General features: G+C 54.7%; 1 protein-coding gene across 3 annotated transcripts in view; it reads right to left on the reverse strand.

The window, feature by feature from the left end:
- The window catches only part of Gse1 (Gse1 coiled-coil protein), a 340737-nt gene that overhangs the window by 13676 nt on the left and 308753 nt on the right, over nt 1-18308 (reverse strand). For 2 of the 3 annotated variants that reach the window (XM_051201579.1, XM_051201578.1), the window contains exons 3-6: nt 11581-11799; nt 4004-4203; nt 706-878; nt 108-305 (exon numbers count right to left, since the gene is read on the reverse strand). In XM_051201579.1, coding sequence (XP_051057536.1) covers nt 108-305; nt 706-878; nt 4004-4203; nt 11581-11799 — 790 coding nt within the window. The remainder of the gene's footprint in view (nt 1-107; nt 306-705; nt 879-4003; nt 4204-11580; nt 11800-18308) is intronic. The other variant, XM_051201581.1, reaches the window with a different exon arrangement.

Genomic DNA, 18308 nt, shown 5'->3' on the forward strand with positions numbered 1-18308 from the left:
GATGGACAAAGACTAAAGACTCCTTTGAGTGTCAGGCCTCAGGCCCTGGGAACACCCAACCTGAGAGGTTCGGTCTCGCTGTGGACAGTGTGTGTGGGATGCCTTACCTGAAGGCCGGGTGGGGGAATGGGTGTGGGGCCAAGTAGCTGGGGTGGTAGTAGGCAGCAGCGGTGGCTGGGTCCAGGCCTAGTGGAGGCAGGGAGGACATACGTAGGTCCTCAGCAGTGTGGTAGGGCCGGAAGCTTCTCAGGTAGTCATCAGTCACTGTGCTGGGGGGCACCACGTGATGCACAGGCCGCTGGAGGCTATGGGACAAAAGGTAGGTGAGTGAAGGATCCACTTCCCAACAGTTCAAGGCTGCTCCTGCCACTCCACCTCCCATCAGGCCCAGGTCCTGTCTCTCCAAATTGAGGTGCAGCTCTGGGCCAGAATACACAGGTGGGCAGCTGCCTGGCTCTCAGACTTTAAGTCCCAACCAGTGAACACAGCTGCTAAAGGAGCTCTGTGTCTCCAGACCCAGAGGGAGGGTTTAAATGTGGTTAGGGGAAGTGTTAAGTATCAGCATGGAGTGGATCACAAGCTTGGAAGGGGCCAATGACTTCAGAGCAGAGTAAGCCAGAGGTTAACAACAGCACCCTACATCAGCTGGTGCGAACTCCAGGCCTGCCTGGAGCCACTCCGAGTCCTCCCTAGCCTGGCACTTACTTGAGTGGTTGGAAGCGGGAGTCTTGTACAACTGAGCTGGGGGAGAGGCCAAAGGGGTAGGGGGTGCTGAGCAGATGGGAGGGGATGGCTGGGCCTGCTGCCTTCTCCTGGGCTAGAGGAGGTTCCACAAGCAGGCGCTCCCGACCACTGCTGCTGCCTCGTGAAGCAGAGTCCTGTGGGAAGAAGACGCAGCATTAGGGCATGGGGAGCCAGCCAAGTCCACAGAAATGCCTTTAGCTTATATTCTAGAAACATCCTTCCTCTAATGTTTTCTTTACCGGGGGGTGGTGGTGGGGTGGTGTCACAAAAGCAGTGTTTAGGGAGAGGGCATGGGGTAAGGAAGGTGTGGCCTCCCAAGAGCAGACCGGCACTGCTTCCCACAACCGATCCCACATGGGGTAGTCACGGGATCATAGCACACACACCTCCCAAGATGCTAGCTAGCTACGCTAGCAGCTATCCTGGACACTGGGGACACTCTTGCATACATTTAGGCTGTGGAGCCCCAGGCGCCGCGCACAAAGTGAGAGGTGGCAGTAACACCAGGGCCTGGGGAGATCCAGCCTCACAGGTGTCCTGTACACACAGCCACAATAGCATCCAACCTGGAGGAACCAGACCGAGGGGGCCCTGCCTACCTTTGACTAGGAAGGAAACCTCCATCAAGCAGAGAGGCACCAATGGGAATACAGGAAGGACAGAGACACCCGGAGACACTGAAGGCTAGAAACTCTGATGACACTAACTTGTAGAGACCCGGCACCGATCTCAGGCCCTTCCCTGAGAGGCCAGCAGGAGTAGCCAGCAGTACTCATGAGGGATACAAGGCCCTCTGGCTAACACTTGCTGAATCTGTGGTGCGACTGTTAGGCACATAGTACTACCCTAGCATAGCAACACTGACAGTCCCTGGAGACAGGCCTGCCAGCTCTTCCTGGACTAATGTCTTCTTAGCCAAGACAGTGATGGCACCCCCAAGTCATCTAGCACTGAGGGTGATGGTCACTGAAGCACCTGTAAAGCCATGAGGAGAGAGGTTACTGTTGTATCACCAACTAAGCCTCTGTGTGTGAACTGAGAGGGCAGGTTACCATAGCACCTTTTGGCTCCATTCTCACACAGCCTAACACAAGCCCCCCTGCTCCCCACAGACAGACAGCCACAATTAATTGAGGGAGACAGGCTGCTGATTGAATTTTTAATGAGCAGCAACATCTGTTTCCTTCCCAGAGTATAGCAGCAGGCTGTCTCAGTTCCCGGTGGGGTCCTCACGAGTTCATGACCTCTGACCTGCCCTTCTCAGAAGGAGCATTCACACATTACCATAAAGGTGGGGGGCACACATGCCACCCACACCAGGACAAACAAGGAGACTAGGAGAATGGCCATTTTGCTCAGACCAGGGCCCAGCTGAACTTGAGTCAGACACCAGGGAAATAGTCAGCCAGGAGCTAGGGTACTGCACGGTCCATGAGGGAAGGAAAAGACCAGGCTTGGTGGCTGTCCCAAGGCATTGCATGCCAGCGGCTGAGGCAGACAGACACATCTGTAGAGCTGCTTAACACAGCTGCATCCATGAAAGGCAGTGGCTGGGGGAGGAGGGGACTGTCATTCTCCAGTGATTAGAGCAAGGTCTCCACAGTTGGGCAAGTAGGACATGCCTGTTAGCTTCAAAATAGACCGTTTTTCATTTCATCTCTCCTCATGTGGCTTCCACTGCCTGGTCACCCCCTGAGAAGGGCCCCAGAGCCACCACCCCCTTGACTTCCAACAGTGGATACAGCCTCCAGAGCTCCTAGTGACTCATGGCCACACTGCAGGGAGAGCCGCATCCCCGCCCTCCTGGAAAGGATTAAGCTCTCTGCTGAGCTCTGAGCATCATCTGCTCATCCACCTCGCGCGCTTGTCACCCTCCCTGGTGGCACACAGGTCTCATTAACTGCAGCGTGAACTGCTGAAGCGGAGCCATCACGGCCCTTCTCTGGGTTACTAAATGTTTCTGAAGCGGTAAGGACCCTCTGAGGACAGTGACAGGCTCCAGGCAGAGGAGTCACGAGGCAGAGGCACAGGGACAGGGGATAGGCAGGCACACATGGGGTGTCTTGGACTTGGGCCAGGGGCTCCAATCAGTGGAGGCTCCAGCTCAAAGCTGGAACAAAAAGTAACCTCCTACAAACTCTCAGGAGCGGACCCAGAGCCAGCTGGCCACCGGGCAAGCCAGGCGTGCAGGGAAGGGAAGCTGTATGGAGGGTTATATCACCTGACTCCTCTGAAGTCAAGGCTAAGCTCTGGGAGGAGTCCAGATAGGGAGATCATGGTGACAACTTCTCTGACTGCTCTTAAATCAGAATAGGATGGTTCTAGGTTGCTTTGAGCCAAGCCGAAATTCAGGGACAGATTCTGACAGGCTTCTTACCAAAGCTGGCCCCAAGCTTCTTTCAAGGGTCTGCCAGATGCTCTGGGGCACTTTCCTGAGGACCAGGGACACCCAGCAGACCGGTGGGGCAGATGCCTATCCTGCCCCGGCCCAGCTGGGGAAGAGGTGCTCTCTTCCCCTCCCCCTCCATCTTTGTGGTTTAATTAGTACTTCCTAGCAGTACAATCCCTCTGGGAATCGGGCTGGAGAATCCAGGGAAAGCCACAGCTGACAGCGGTTCTTAATTAGCCAGGCCCCTCTGGGCGCCAGGCGGGTGGGAGGCCCAGCAGAGTAAAGGGGAAGCTCCAGGCAGTGGCTCCTCCGGTCCAGTCGCTTAGTATGTGGCCAGCTGGGGGGGGAGGGGGCTGCAGATGCTCAAGACCCCTCACGCTGGGATCAGGGCTGTCAGTTGGCCTACACACTTATCCCTACTCCCCCAAAGCAGTGACAGCTATTGTTTATCCAAGGCATACCACCTTAGGCACTTTATGGTGTCATAGACTGCCACTCATGCCTCAGCCTGGTGCCTCTGACTAAATATGTCTTTACAGACCCGTAAGGTCAAGGCCACCAGAGGACATACCATCTAAAAGCAAAGGAGCAGGTCTCACCAGCCCCTCCCCCTCCCCTCTGCCTTCCTAGACCAAAAAAAATGTGTCTGTGGTACTGTCACAAGCCTGATGTTAGGATTACCTTAATCCTAGCATCTTCCAGTACTGGGTACATGTCAAGCCCACCTTGCACAAGAGTCTGAGGACCAGGGTGAGGGGCCTACTTTGTCCACAACCTCAAGTTCCTGACAGAGCTGTAGATAGAAGCCAACTCCCTTCAGGAACATCCCCTGCCCCCATTACGTCTGTTTCTCTGAACTGAGCCACTCACCTGGCGGCTCTCACTTCTCCAGACTCCATTGACGGTTTTGGTGGGGGCAATAGTGACCACAGGAGGAGTGCTGGGGACACTGTGACCCCCAGGGGGGACAATGATGGGACCCATGGGCACTCTCTTGGGCGTGCTAGCTGGAGAGCTGTGGTTGGTAGCTGGGGAGGACACTGGGGACGATTCGCTGCTCAGTGAAGACCCTGTGGAAAGAGAATACAGAAGCTCAGGAGCTGTTATCACTGCCACCCTGCCCACGGTACCCACACGTCTGCAATTCCAGAACTCTTCACTGGGAGTGAAGCCCCAGGGTGGCCAGACAGGGTATGACCCACACCTATCCTGCATGGGCTCAGAACCAAGTTAACACTAGCCACTCAGTATGGCTCTCTGCACCCAAGGAGAGTGGGAAGCAGAGGCCAGGTGTGGCCAGCAGTTTGGTTTGCTTAAGCACTGGGCAGCTTTGCTGGCCTCCCTGTCATTCTGCTTCTTAGGACTGGAGGTGGACAGCTATTTTTAAATATAAAAATCTGAGATGTAATTCACTATTTTAAAACCATGCCAATGTGCTTCAGCATAGCCACCATACCGAGTGAGCAGAATATTTCCATCCCAGAAAGAAGCAAAACCCCTTATCCAGCAGCAAAAGAAAGGAGGCTGATGTGTGTGCTTGCAGCTTAGTTCTTGGGGTGTCAGTTCTACTAGGGTATGATAGTTGGGGATGACCTCAGTCAAATGGCCAATGCTGATGTTGGAATAGAGCCTTGCTCCATGCCAGCTGACATGGCCCTCTTCCCTGGGGCAATCCTGCCATTTGCAGAAAGAGCTCATGTACAGAGGTATGGAGAACCTCCCCCTAATAGTTCCAGCCAAGCAGCCAGCCCTCTTGTTCTCATGCCTAACAGGGCCTAACCCAGGTGGGCAATGAGGCCCGAGGGCCATAGCCTAAGGAAGGAACCCCCAGTTCTCAAGATGGGCAACAAACCCACTGCCTATGCCCTAAGATAAGAACTCTGTAGTCCCTGCCCTATGGCTGGGCGGGGCAAACTCTGCCACAGTGACAGCCCAGGGAAAAAAGGCTTAGAGACACACTGGCTTAGGTCAGCTGCTAGAATCTGCAGCCAGCAAGCCACAGGGGTGGTGCAGCCAGGCATGGGGACTGACCCTGAGGACATTGGAGACAAGCTAGCTACCCTACCATTCATGAGTCAGGGGAGGGCTTGACATCCTAAATCTCTCTGGATCCAGCAAGATGGGCACCCCTCTGTGCAGCTGAGAAATCCTGCTGTCTTTTAAGAGGCAGACAGCAACACCCTAGGGCTGCAATGCCAACCCAGGTATGTGTCCAAAAATGAGGGTTCTTGTCAACCGTGAGCATTGAGAAAGTCTGATATGAATTGTACCTGCAGCCACAGGCTACACCAAGTCCCAGCCTGGTCAGTTCTAAAATGGAATGCTCCTGACAAGGCCCTCAGCCACTCATGAGAAGCCACCAGGAGCAGGAGCCAAACCAAGCACACACAGTGGGATACGTCACCTTGCTCAGAGACATAGGAAGGCAGGGGCCGACTTTTCAGACAGAGTCTTACTACAACATAGTCCTAGCTAGCCTGGTCCTCTTCTTCACACCTCTCCCTATCCCAGGCTTAAAAACTCAATCACTTTCAATTATTTTTAGGAACTATAAATCTCCTAAAACAGCAATCTTCTCGGGTTTGCCATTACCCTTCCCAGGAGACCAATAGTATAGTATAATGTAATCTTAAATGATGTCTGTTTTTGCAAATGTTTGTGTGTAGGGGCACATGTGTGCAAATGTGCACTCAATGGCCAAACTACAACGTTAGGTGGATTCCTCAGGAGCTTACTTTGTTTTTAAGACAGGCTCTCTCATTGGCTGGAGCTCACTTGTCAGACTAGACAGAATGGCCAGAGAGCCCTAGGCCTTTGTGTGTCCTCACTTCCCAGTGCTGAGAGTAGGAGTATGAGACCCCATGCCTGGCTTTTAAAATGTATGTTCCAGGGCTCACACTTGTGTTCACAAGTGTTTTACTGACTGAATTATCTCCCTGGCAACTTCTGTCCCTCCTTAAAAAAAAAAGATAGGATCTCACTCTGGAGCCCTGGGTAGTCTGGACTCATGGCAATCCTCCTGCCTTAATCTTTTGAACCCGGAGATGAAAGGCAGAGCCCTTCAGCGAAGCTAGACTGTACTCATCACCACCATCAATTTGAGAATATTTTCACAACCTCCAAAGAAACGGGTATGCAACCCTTAGCCATGTCTGCTCCATCCCTGCATCCATTCACCCGCACGTACAGCTTCACAGGCCCTGGGATTCCTTGGCCCCTCATGCTGCATCCATACCTCAAGTTGCTGACCCTCACCAAGGAGGACTAGTCACCAATTCCTCAGCCAAAGGACAGTAGCCTGGGCCTACCCAACAGCTGTGTGGATAGTAGCTACCTCACATTGTATAGACACTAACACGGGAGCAGGGAACATGCTATCTGCATGCTGTAGTGGAAACAGTTAACACTTCCACACAGAAGGCCACCAGCACAGGCTGTCTACCTACAGGAGCTGCACCATGGTTGAGGATAGGTAGGTGGAAGTGACCCTTCTCAGAATGCCTCAGGCCAGTAAACAGGGACCTACCTCCCATGCCCTTTGTGGCCCAGTGTGTATGGGAGGAACCCCCAAGACAGCCAGCTCAGCTGGGCCCCACCCTGCTCCACCCCATCCTAGCATAGGCAGGCAGAGGACTAGTGCAGAGCAGCGTCTGGCATAGGGCTGGCTCAGAGAGGATGAGGCTGGCCATGGACAATTAGCAGCCTAATCCCATTGGAGGTGGGAGGCCAGCGCTCACCAGCGAGAGCCTTGGGATCAATACCTCACAAGGCGCTGCCAATTAGTGAGGCTGGCGCCTGGCTCCCGGCCCTGTGCTCTCGCTGTGCTGCTGGAGCAGGCAGGTCCGCCATCGCTGTAATTAACTGACACTATTCAGCTGGAATGGTGGAGTGGGTCAGAGAGCTGAAGACAGCCTACAGATGAAGAGGCAAACGACAGTGCCTGCATCGCCTTTGCCGCCTGATCCCACAGATCAGACCGAGACCCCCACGGGCAGCGCAGGTTATTAACAGCTGAGACCCCAAAGGCAAGAGCTTAGCAACCCTGGCCAGCTAGTATAGATCTGAGCAGAACCGTACGTACAGACAACTGCTAAGAACCAACTGCACGGTCCCTCTTCCTGAATATGTATATGCATTTTCATGCGTGAGTGCTGGCAGCAAAGTACCTGGGATCAAAGGCACAGTGACAAGCACCAGGCAGGGAAGCCCTCGGGAGCCCCCACAGGCTCCTGTGTGGTACAAACACCCAGGCACGCGGCAGCAAACACTAGAGATGGCATCAGCCATGACCTGCAGTTTTGAGGCGAGACAGCCAAACAGAACCACATGGCCATATGCTGCTGGATAGGCCTCTCCTCCTGTTCTGCCAGCAGGTCTTCATACATGTCACAGACCTGGGGCTGGGTGGCCTTGGTGCCCAGCTGTACCCAGGACTAGCCATTAAACCCAAGGCAACAATCAGGAAAATGCTGTGATCTCAGAGGCACACTTTGCAGGGCTACTTGACAGGCAAAGAACATGACTTACAGCACCAGTCCCGGAAGAACAGAGGTCAGGAGCCAGCAAGAGTCCCTTGGGTTGGGCTCCGCCCCAGGGCCACTATGTTAGAGCACTTCAGAGTGGAGGAGGTGGTGTAGAAAGAGAGGAAGGGTAGACAGCAGAGGGGCTTGGGGAGGGGAGGAGACAGGCTGTCATCCGGCATCAGCCTGCTTGCCTCCTGCCACCTCTGGGCCAACTGTGGCTATGGACTGACTCTTTTGATGGTTTTCCTGCCCTTCCTGGTCTCTTGCACAACTGCTAGCCCCACTGTTCACACCTGAGCCACAGACAGATGGGGCTCCAGACACCCTCGGAGACGCCTCCACCCTGCCAGCCGCAGACTGACAGGCAGGCAGGCAGGCATGCCAGGCAGGCCATTTGTTTTGTTTTCTTTGAAAGAGGCAGATTTCCAAGGAGATGCACATAGGGTGTGTTGCCTCCACCCAGCCCACCCTGTAGCAGGCATGTAAGCAGGTGGGAGCTACCTGGGCTCAACAGAGGGAGGTCCCCAGCCTCTGCCTCTTCTGGGACTGAATATGGATTTCATCTACTACCCATGGTAACCCCTGGGTTACAAGGGCCATGACAAGTTGGACAGGCAGCAAGAACTACCAGAAGGCTCAGAGCACTGTGGATATCTAATCAGAAGCTGGAACACTGCAGCCTACCCTTGTCAGTCTGTTCACCACAGGTGACAACGCAGCAACTAGTGGGTACACAAATGACCTTTCCCACATGTGCTTCCAGGGAAAGAGGGGGGCCCAAGGCCCAGGTGTCCTGGAACCGAGGGCACACACAGCTCTGAGTGCTGTGTGGGCCTCCCGACAATCAACTAAGGACATGTGGGCTCCCATTGCAGCCCCACCCCCTCAGCAGACGGCACCAGGGCCCTATGGGAGATGAGCAGATTGTCACACAGCTTGGGCCCTGCCTGGCAGTACCCAGCTTTACCCCTCACAGGTGGGGGCAATGACTGGGGCTCTACAGCTTGCTCTCCATATAGAGGCCAGACAGACTTTGCCTAGGGTACCTCTACTGTCTATGGGGCCAGGCTGGTGGCTTGAGACATGGCTCCAGGTATGCGTTCCCACAGGCTTTCAGGATACACCTCTTATCCACTAACACACACACACACACACACACACACACACACAGCTGCAAGGTGGACAGGGCTGGCAGGCGTGCCCAACACTAGGAGATGAGATTTGCAGTGAAGAGCCTCTGGTGGGGGTAGGGCAATGCCACTCTGAGAGGATGAATCCCATCCTGTACAGCTGAGGAGCTAGAACTGTCACAACACACGGATGGGAGCACTTCAGAACCTGCTGAGCAGCCTGGGGACATCTTTCGGGGTCTACAGTGATGGGAGCAGCTTAAGTAGCTAGGGCAGGATAGACCCAGGAGTCCAGCCCACAGCCTAATGCTCCTTCCAGAAACCAGTGCTCTCTGTGTCCTCCTCCCTCCTAGGAAGCCCATACTTGGCACCACAGGGAGGCCGGAGATTAGTGGACCTGTAGCTGCCTAGGCCTGGCCAGGCCAAGAGAACCTCAGCAGTGGAAAACTGCAATGGCTCTCTAAATCCGCCTAGGTGTCCCTAAATTTAGAGACTGAGGACATTGGACATTAAAGGTGTCAAGATGTGCACTGGACCTGGCTAGGTGGATCCAGCCTGATAAACCTTGGTCTTCCCTTAACTGAAGAGTTAAGCTAGGGCTCCCACCCAGCTCAGCTGCATGTGACTGAGCCCACACCCTGTGATACCCCCACATGGAGGACTTGGGAGGGGCTGACTTCTCTTTTCTCTCCTCCTGCCTTTCTCTCGGGGCAGAGCAAATGAGATGGTATGCTGATTGCGATGTTGTCTGGATTGAATTTTTAAACTGTACCCTCGAGACACGATGAAGACAGACATCAGCCACGGAAGCCTAGGCAAGCATGGTCAGATGGCTAAAAATACAACAGTGTTTTCCGGGAAGGGTGGGCATGGGGCAGAGCTTGGAGGGACGACACAGAGCAAGCCCCTGCAAAGACAACAGCACCAGCTCTGGAAACCCAACTCTCCCCTCCACACAAGATCCTTCCGCTGCTGGTGTGGGTAGAGAGCCACCACAGGCTGTCAAGCTAGGCAGCTCAGATGCCTGTCTTGTGGTATTCTCAGAACACAAGCCTGGGACTACCTAAGACCAGTGTCCTCAATCTTCAAACTCAGCTTCCTCTCCCAGTGACAGGGACAGAGGATGGAGAGCTGGAGAGGGCAGAGCCACAGTGAGATGTCAGGGGTTGGACCCAGCGAGGGCAAGTGCCCCACCTGCAGCCTTCCCGTGTGATCAGCACGGGAAGGATGGATGTCCTGCATAGTGGGGTTAAAGAATGGCAGAGCTGGGGCAGGGACTACATGGCAGATGCATGAACCCAGTCTGGCACTATCAGAGCAGGCTAGGGGCTGGGGACACACAAAAAACAATGTTCTGGAATAATACAGAAGGGGACAGCTACACACTACTACAAGTCCATAGACACCAAGCACACCAAGCCTGAGGTTCCCTCTACACATGGGGAAGACTCAGGAGACAAGCCAGCAGGCACAAGCCTTAGCCAGCAGCACTGCCAGCCCCATCTACCCTGTCCCAATGTGGCACAAAGTTCCTAGGCACCAGGTGCCCAGGTCACAGCCAAGAGAGGGCAGGTCCGGTGGACACTGCACCTGTTGTCCACCATCTACCATATTTCCATTCACTGAAGCCCACAGCCTCTGGCATTTGGCCTGCCAACTGGCCCTAGGATTACGCACGCTGGATTCTGGGGCAGCCCATGACAGCAAATATGGTTAGCTTCCTCCTCAGATTCACCAGAGCCAGGCTAACACCCAACATAGGTGGGCTGGCCCAGGTATGGTCCTTGCCAACAGCCTTCCTCACTGGGTAGAGACAGAGAGGCCTGCAATGGGTGGAGGTGAACCACCTTCCCTCATGCTCTGGCTAGTACCCAGGTCAAAGACTGGGAAATCAGGAGACCCTGGCCTACACATCCAGAGTATAACTTCATGCATTCCTCTGCAAGAAGCCTGAGTGTAGGCAAGGCCACTGATGGCTCCCACAGCATTCCCAGGATTCTGGCCTTGTGATTTTGAGACAAAGCAGACTGCACCTGGGTTCCCATGCTTTGGCTACCTGCCTCTGAGCAGTGAGTCCCGGAGGTGCCAGAATCCAAAGGGCTCAAATGTACAGGCATAAACTGACCTATCTGTGCCACTGGCAGTCCCTGACCAGCATATCATCACAGGGCACAAGTGCCCCAAAACCAGAGCCAAGGGGCCCTGAAGAGAGCCTTGTGTGTCAACAAGATTAAATTCGGGAAGAGTCAGCCTGTGCCCGAAGCAACGCAGCAGCCCCAGCTCAGGAGGCTTCAGAAGACATATCTCTGGTCCCTCTAGGGGATGTACCCACCCTATTACAAGGAAGAGCTACAAGGATATTGGCTATGGTGGGGTTGGCTATACCAGAAACCCCATGCCCTTTTCCAGACCAGGGATTGAGGGGACACAGAGCTGGCACTAATTAGGTCAAATAATCGGGCAAAAGGATACCCCTAGAGTGAGGCAGGGCTTCAGGGCACAGCTACTCTCGGAATCCACCACAGGCCTTCCCCACAGCAAGTCCATTTAACCATCAATGAGCGCCTACAGTGGCCACTGAAGCTAAGGAGGCAGGCAGAAAGGAAGGCACAGTGAAGCAGGGTATAGCAGCACCCAGGCTAGCCCTGCGTGGATGTGGTGGTGGCAGCAGTGGGGGACATGCAATGCACTATAGGCTGCACAGACAGCTGTCTCCTGTGGCCATGCCAGCCAGAGAGATGCACTTGCGGGCAGGCAGGGGCATCTCATGAGCTGGTGGCCTGGTGCCTCTTACCTCTGGGCTCCTCTGCCTGTTTGGCGAGCTTGCGCAGTGCGGCAGCAAAGCTGGAGGATGGCGCGGCCTGGGCCGACAGCGTACTGCTGGTGGCCGGGCTACCGGTGGGTACCAGGGCGCCATTGAGTGGTGAGGGGGTGAGGGGGTTGACGGTGGCGGTGGTCCTGGTCGCCGTGGAAAGCATCCCTACTGAAGGGGACTTGGGCTCATGGCTCATGCCTGAAACAGGAAAAGAAGAACCAGTGTCACCCAGAGAGCAGAGCGCCAGCACCAGAGGGGCTGCAGCAGCATGCAGCAAGAGCCAAAGGCCACAGGAGCAGAGCACAGCCAATGCTGCAGACAGCAGGCCCATTCCCACAGCTCCACTGGCCCCATGGGTGTGAGGGCGCCCCAATGACGCTGGCCCCTGGATCAGCTCTCCAGAACCAAGCCTATAGAGAACACCCCAAAGCGTCATATGCAGGGCGCCACCAGACCCAAGTGTTGAGGGAGACTGAGGCAGGGTCCGGGACACAGAGCTGAAGTGACCAATGAGAACAAGCAGCTGACAGTAATAGGGCGTGGGACTACCAGTCATCTGCAACAGCGCCCAAGAGGCCTGTACAAGTGCCCCATATCACAGAGAAGGAAACTGAGGTCTACATGTACCCAAGGCCCCAGTGGGGTCAACACGAACGACACAGCACCTATCACTTAGGCCAGCCTGGGGTCTTATTTCCCCTTCATTCTCCTGACCTCCAATCTACCCCAGGTGGAGGGGATGGTAGCAAAGGATACAGCCAACTGCAGCTCCTGGTGAAGCCCTTCTTGCCTTCCTTCCAGTAGTCTCTGGGGCAGATAGACAACACTCAAGCCACAATGCCAGAGATGAAGCTCCCACAGTTCTTGGCAGAGGCACCGTTCAGAAGGCCACCCTGTGGGTCTCATCCATGACTCTGAGCCAGACCCGCTTTCACAGTCCTTGACCCACAGAGATTCCAGGCACTAGGAGGTGCTGGCCCACTCATTGTACCAACTTTGGGGCAGTTTACTATGCTGCACAGGGCCTGGAGTGAGCTGTTAACCTCAGTTGACCAGAAGCCGAGAAATGCCAATCTGCAAACAGACCTGAGCCTCCACCAACACTGACTGCACAGCTACCTCAGGTGCCACCACACACCTTCACTCTAGCAAGCACCTGCCTCCACCCCACATTCCATTCAGGGAAGGTGTGTGTCCCTGGACTCAAATCACAGGCATGAGTGGGTAGACCCAGCACAAGGGTGGGTCAGAGTAGGGCTGTGACCACTCCAGCATAGTGCTACATCCTGTGTGACACAAGCTGCCTCAGACCCAGCTCCCACACCAGGGAGATGTTCACTGTACAGCTGCAGGTCTATCCCCCTGACAGAAATCTGAGGAGGAAAAAGTGCCACCATGGGGACCTTCAGGATGCCTAGGGGTCTGAGAAAATACACCAGACCCAGTGGGTGTGACAGGATGGCAGAGAGCTGGCAGGGAATAGAAGTTGTGGTAGGCAGGGTCTCCCCTGTGCCACATGCTATCAGTGTCCCTATCATGCTCCTGTGAGGACCCAGACAGGTACCCCACCACCAGTCACAGCCAGGGACCCACTTCTGGAGCCTCCAGTAGCCTCAGGCCCAGGGCATGACTACCCTCCCTCCCACTCTTGGGGGGGGGGTCCCCCAAGCCTAGGTCCTGGAGGTATCAGTATGTTCCTAGCCTGGGAAGCTGCTCTGATGTCAGGTCACTTAAAATAGAATTCCAAATGAGCTGCTTCATTAGGGGGAGTCTAAAATTAGCATCACTCCTCACATGCGCACATGGGCTGGTGGGGGAGGGGCAGGGAACAGCTTTGGGTACCCAAGAGGATACACTGCCAAAGTGGGGGAGCTCAAGAAGCCCCTCACTCTCTGGCCTAGACCCATCAGGGCTTGTTTTGTGTCTGGCACCCTCAAAAGGCAAGCCATCCCCAACAGGCAGGTACCAGTAACCATGGGGGCTCAGGCGTGGCGGGCAGGAGCAGCAGAAAGGGAGAGGTGGGCATAGGACACCTGCTCTCCCTGCCCTCATTAGGGGGTATTTATTAACTTCCCTGCTCCCAGCCATTGACTGAACCCTCATCTATGAGATCACCTCATGTGAATTACCCTAACAGCTGGGAATAAGCCTTGGACGAATGAGGCCAGGTGCTGCCTGCACAGTCCAGCCTGCACAGCCCATGCTCTCCAGATGAGCAGCTCAGTGGGAAACTGAGCCTGGATCTATGTGGCCTCCTATGCCACTCACTCTACAGGCTCGCCCAAACATTCACTCTCAACTTTCTTCTCCACAGACCCATCCAGAACCCAGAGCTTAGAGTTTGGATTCTGCCAGAAGCCACTAGGAGTATCCACAAAACAGCCTGCAACAGCCAGGTTGCCTGCTGCACTGCCTTGCCTGACCAACACAGAACACGGCCAGAAAGAAACAGAAGAGCAGCAGGGCTTTCAGATGCTGCCAAAGAAGGTCTGACCCCAGGGCACCAGGCAGGTGACACTGTCCAACTCACCTCACTCTGGTCCTGCACTGTTGACCCCAGCAGGCTTCACAGGAGGGTCTCCAATGCCACTTCCCTCCTGCTGTATGTCAGGAGTTATTAATCAGCACAGCCTCCCTCCTGTTGAGGCCATAATTACCGTCCCTTTCATCCCAACTCCTCCCAGCAGCAGACCTCAGGCTTGCTCCTTCTGCTCTGTAATTACCAGCTAATAGCTGAGATGAATTTTCTGGAGGCCCGGTTCAAGCACCAATCCGCCCCCTCCTCCCCCAGCAGCCCCTCACCCTGGGGTAATTACACCCAGGGAAGCTGCACCCAGCAGAGCCAAGCTCTGGGGCAGTCTGGACCTGGATGCTCTATCTGCCCCCTCTTCATCACTTTTCATTACCATACATTGAAATGTTTGTGAACAGACAGGGCCTAGCCCAGGCTCCATGCCGGCCCCTGTGATCCCGCTACCCTGAGGGTGATGCTTCTGCAGCTCTAACAAGGCTGGGGTCACTCTGCTGCTGGGACCTGGCGGCTGCAGTTGTGTGGGGTGCCACGTGATCCCTGGAGCCTGGACGGCTTCATAATAAATTCATTATTATGTGTGCTGCCGGCTTGTTCTGAGTGCACCCATGTGAGGCAGCTAGCTTCACTAAGGGTGGGGGCAGGGAGGCTTACTGATGTTTAGTGGCGAGTCTACTCCCCCCACCGCTGCTAAGCACTGCCCACTCCTCTTCCCAAGGTCAGTTCCCCAGGAACCCTGCCCCCCACAAAGCATCTGAGAAGGGAAAGCAGAGCAGATGGTGGCTCCTGACCCCAGACCCTGAAAGCAGAGAAAACAGCAGGCGTGGATATGATGATGGGGGCTCTGATCTGGGGTCAAAAGGGAACAAGGCACCCAGGCAGAATGAGGGAGGCTGGAGAGGCTACCCACTGCATGGAGTACACACAGTATCCTCTGGGGTCCCTTGCAGTCACAGTAGGATATAGGGGACACCTTGGGTTTACCGACACCCCTCAGCCTCTCCTTACCCACCAACAGGCTGTCAAAGGCCCTCTTGACTTAGTGTTCAGAAAAGCTTGGGGTACAGCGTGACAAGAGGTCCAGGTATGTGTGGTTCAAATAGGCGCAAAGGAATGGTGTGCAGACTTGTCACCCCAGCTACTCAGACGGTTGGAGCACGAGGACCGAGGACCTCAGGCTCACTGCCAACCTAGACTGAGTGAGAACTCACCTCAAAACAAGTAGTAAAAAGGAGGCTGAGGAGGGGCCCTGAGTGCAGGGTCCGGCATAGCAAAGTAAGGGAGGGAGGATCAGAGGAAGGAAAGAACCACAAGGCTCTACAGCCTCGGGAGGGAAGACAAGAAAGGAAGACACTGTGCTGGGCCAGCTGACAAAGGCCCTTGAGAATCACCTGATGAGGTAGGTACAAAGCAACAGATCAGGACTCTCGGCGGTTCCCAGGTGGCAGCAGAGATAGATGGAAGTCAGGCAACAGATGGCAACGACATTTTGACGCGATTATTCTAAGTGGCTGCTGTGCGTGAGAAGCCTGGCGTGGGCAGAAGAAGGGCTGCAGAGCCACCCACACCAGCTCGTCAAAAAACCACCAGAGAAAAGGGCCACAGAGGTTGGAAGGCCAGCGATCAGGGCTGAGGCTGCTGACAGTCTAGAGCCTGGTGGCAATGTAACAACAGCAGGTGGTGGGACTAGCTTGGAGCCAGGTGAGTGCGTGCGTGCGTGCGCACATGGCTTCAGTACCAGTAACGCTACCTACCTGCAGATGTCCTTCACATCAAAGGATCCCACAAACCAACCTGAGTGACAGGCGGCAAGACAGACCGCCAGCTGCTGCTAACACTAGGGGCAGGAACTAGGGACCTCACTGTGTCCTGTCCTCCGTGTACCTACTGTGTTTATTTAGCCCACATTGCCTCCTGGACATGGAGACTCTGCCATTCCCCAATCCCGTCAGATATTTTAGCCAGAGAACAATAGAGGCTGGAAGAGAGCCACACCGTGTTCTAGGCTCAGAGTATGTTTGCTCTGTCCTGTACCACTGAACCGGCACCCATTAGGTAGGAGAGTATGCTGGGGAATGGTTCAAGTAAGGTTCCGAGACCCTTTAGCAGCACTTGGCCCTGACAGTGCGGACAGATATCCTGGGGAGCCCACCACATGCCATGCTTGTTACAGTGGGACAAGGAAGACAGACAGTGTGCTGCTGGACAGGCAACATCTCCCAGCACCAGTTTCTGCACACTGCAGTGAGTTCCCATGTGGCCCATGGCACCTTCAGGCCTCATAGGTCACAAAGAGCCCTTTTAGCAGACACTGCTGGCCTCCTCCCCAAGTCCAAAAAAGGAATGCCCAAGCTGTCCAGAACTGAGGCTATGTGCCTCCAAGTTTCCACAGGATAGAGGCCAGGAGCCAGCAGGTCAAGGCCAGGGCCCTGAGTGGCCCAAAACTGATGAAAGACTACAGGTATGTGAAGCCCAGCTCCCCAAGGATTCCTAGGCCTCAAGACAAGCCCTCCATTCCCACTTCCTGTTTTGCCTAGAGGAAGCTGAGCAGACCCCCAGGGGGCTACATGACAAGTTGAGACAAAAGTCTTAACCCAAAGCTTCTCCCCAGAGGCCCATCTCAAGCCCAAAGCTAGAGAGCAGGGCATATACCAGCTACTTCTCAGCATATCAACAGGTGCTAGGTGCCAGAGGCAGATCCCCGAAGGAGGGCTGGGGATAGCAAGGCCTGGCCAGGCTGCTTCCTACTAGCCAGAAGGTGGATACACACCCTAATGGGAGCTATGGTCTTTGTCAAAGCCCCGAGGTCCCAGCCAGCCACCAGTTTTGCCACAGTCTGGGCAGCCTTTGAGGGTCACGTCCAAAAATGGGGAGCAGAAGAAATGACTACACTCTGTTTACTCGGGCTACATGGGATGGGATACAGTGGCCTGAGTGTATCTGTTCCAGTGTGAGAACAACTTAAGACAGGATTTGGGTCTAAATGAAGATTCCATTTCTTTCAAGCTTCCGAAGCCAATCAGGGGTCTAAGCACTTGTCTCTAGGTCTCAGGGCAACACACTCCCCAGCAAACAGGACAGTATGCAGAGTCCAGGAGCTGGAGACACAAACAGGGTCCCGCAAGGCCCCTCAGGCTCCATGTTGCTAGCATGCTGACTCTTTCCTTGACTCAAGAGAAAGTAGGAGAGGGCCCACCTAGGAGGGTCCCTCTTCTCAGACTGTAGCCTATCAACCCAAATTCACCTGTCACTGGAATCAGACTCTGGATCTGCCCCAGTTTATACACTTAGGTTGCTCTTCCAAAGGTTTGTTTCTGGGCCAGCAGCCCCTGACAATTTGAGTTTGTGTGAGACCCAACTCCCACAAGTTGTCCTCTGACACCCCCCCCCCAAAGAGTGGTGTATACACAAACTAAATAAATGTGATTTTTAAATTAAAAAGATCCATTTGGGGGCTGGGCTGTATCTCAGGGGCAGCCGCTTGCCTAGACACAAGGGTCCATTCTCCCAGCTGTTCAAAGTGGCAGCTGGGTCCCTAGTGCTGTAACACACAGGGACTTATGTGTAAACTGACTGACAGTGTGTCTGACCCTAGATTACAGACCTCTACAATAGAGTTCTCTGAGGAGTCAGTCACTCCTGAGTAGTGTCTCTCCCCAGTATCATCCATCTATCCAGGCATCATTAAAATGTCTCACTGCAGGGGGTGGGGTGGGGAGGGTGGGGGCACTAAGGACCCTGAGGCCTTCATCAGAGAAAAACTTCCTCCACAAACAGCTACAAATCAGGACAAATAGGTCAGTCCCCAGACCACACGTGTTCTTTGTCCACCTGAGTGGCCAACCACCTATGACCCAAATCATCTTGGCAGTTTAAGCATACCCACATCCTGCAGAATTCTAACTGGGAACTTCTGGCAAGATGTGTTGGCAGTGCAACCCAGACTTCACCCTACCCTGCCCCAGGACAGCGTAATGCAGTTCCCCAGAACCCAGCCTACCAGAGGTTCCCACGTGGGGAGATGACACTGGAGGATGGTCCTGGCTGGCTAAGGGACAGATCAACTTCCCTCATGAAAACCTCCACCTCCAGGGCAGGTGAGAGCCAGCAAACATCAGTTAGCAAAGGTAGCTCCTGCCCCACCATGCCTTCATGTACAGGCTACATTGTCCTGTCC

Source organism: Phodopus roborovskii, unplaced genomic scaffold, assembly GCF_943737965.1.
Source record: "Phodopus roborovskii unplaced genomic scaffold, PHOROB, whole genome shotgun sequence".
Taxonomy (NCBI): domain Eukaryota; kingdom Metazoa; phylum Chordata; class Mammalia; order Rodentia; family Cricetidae; genus Phodopus; species Phodopus roborovskii.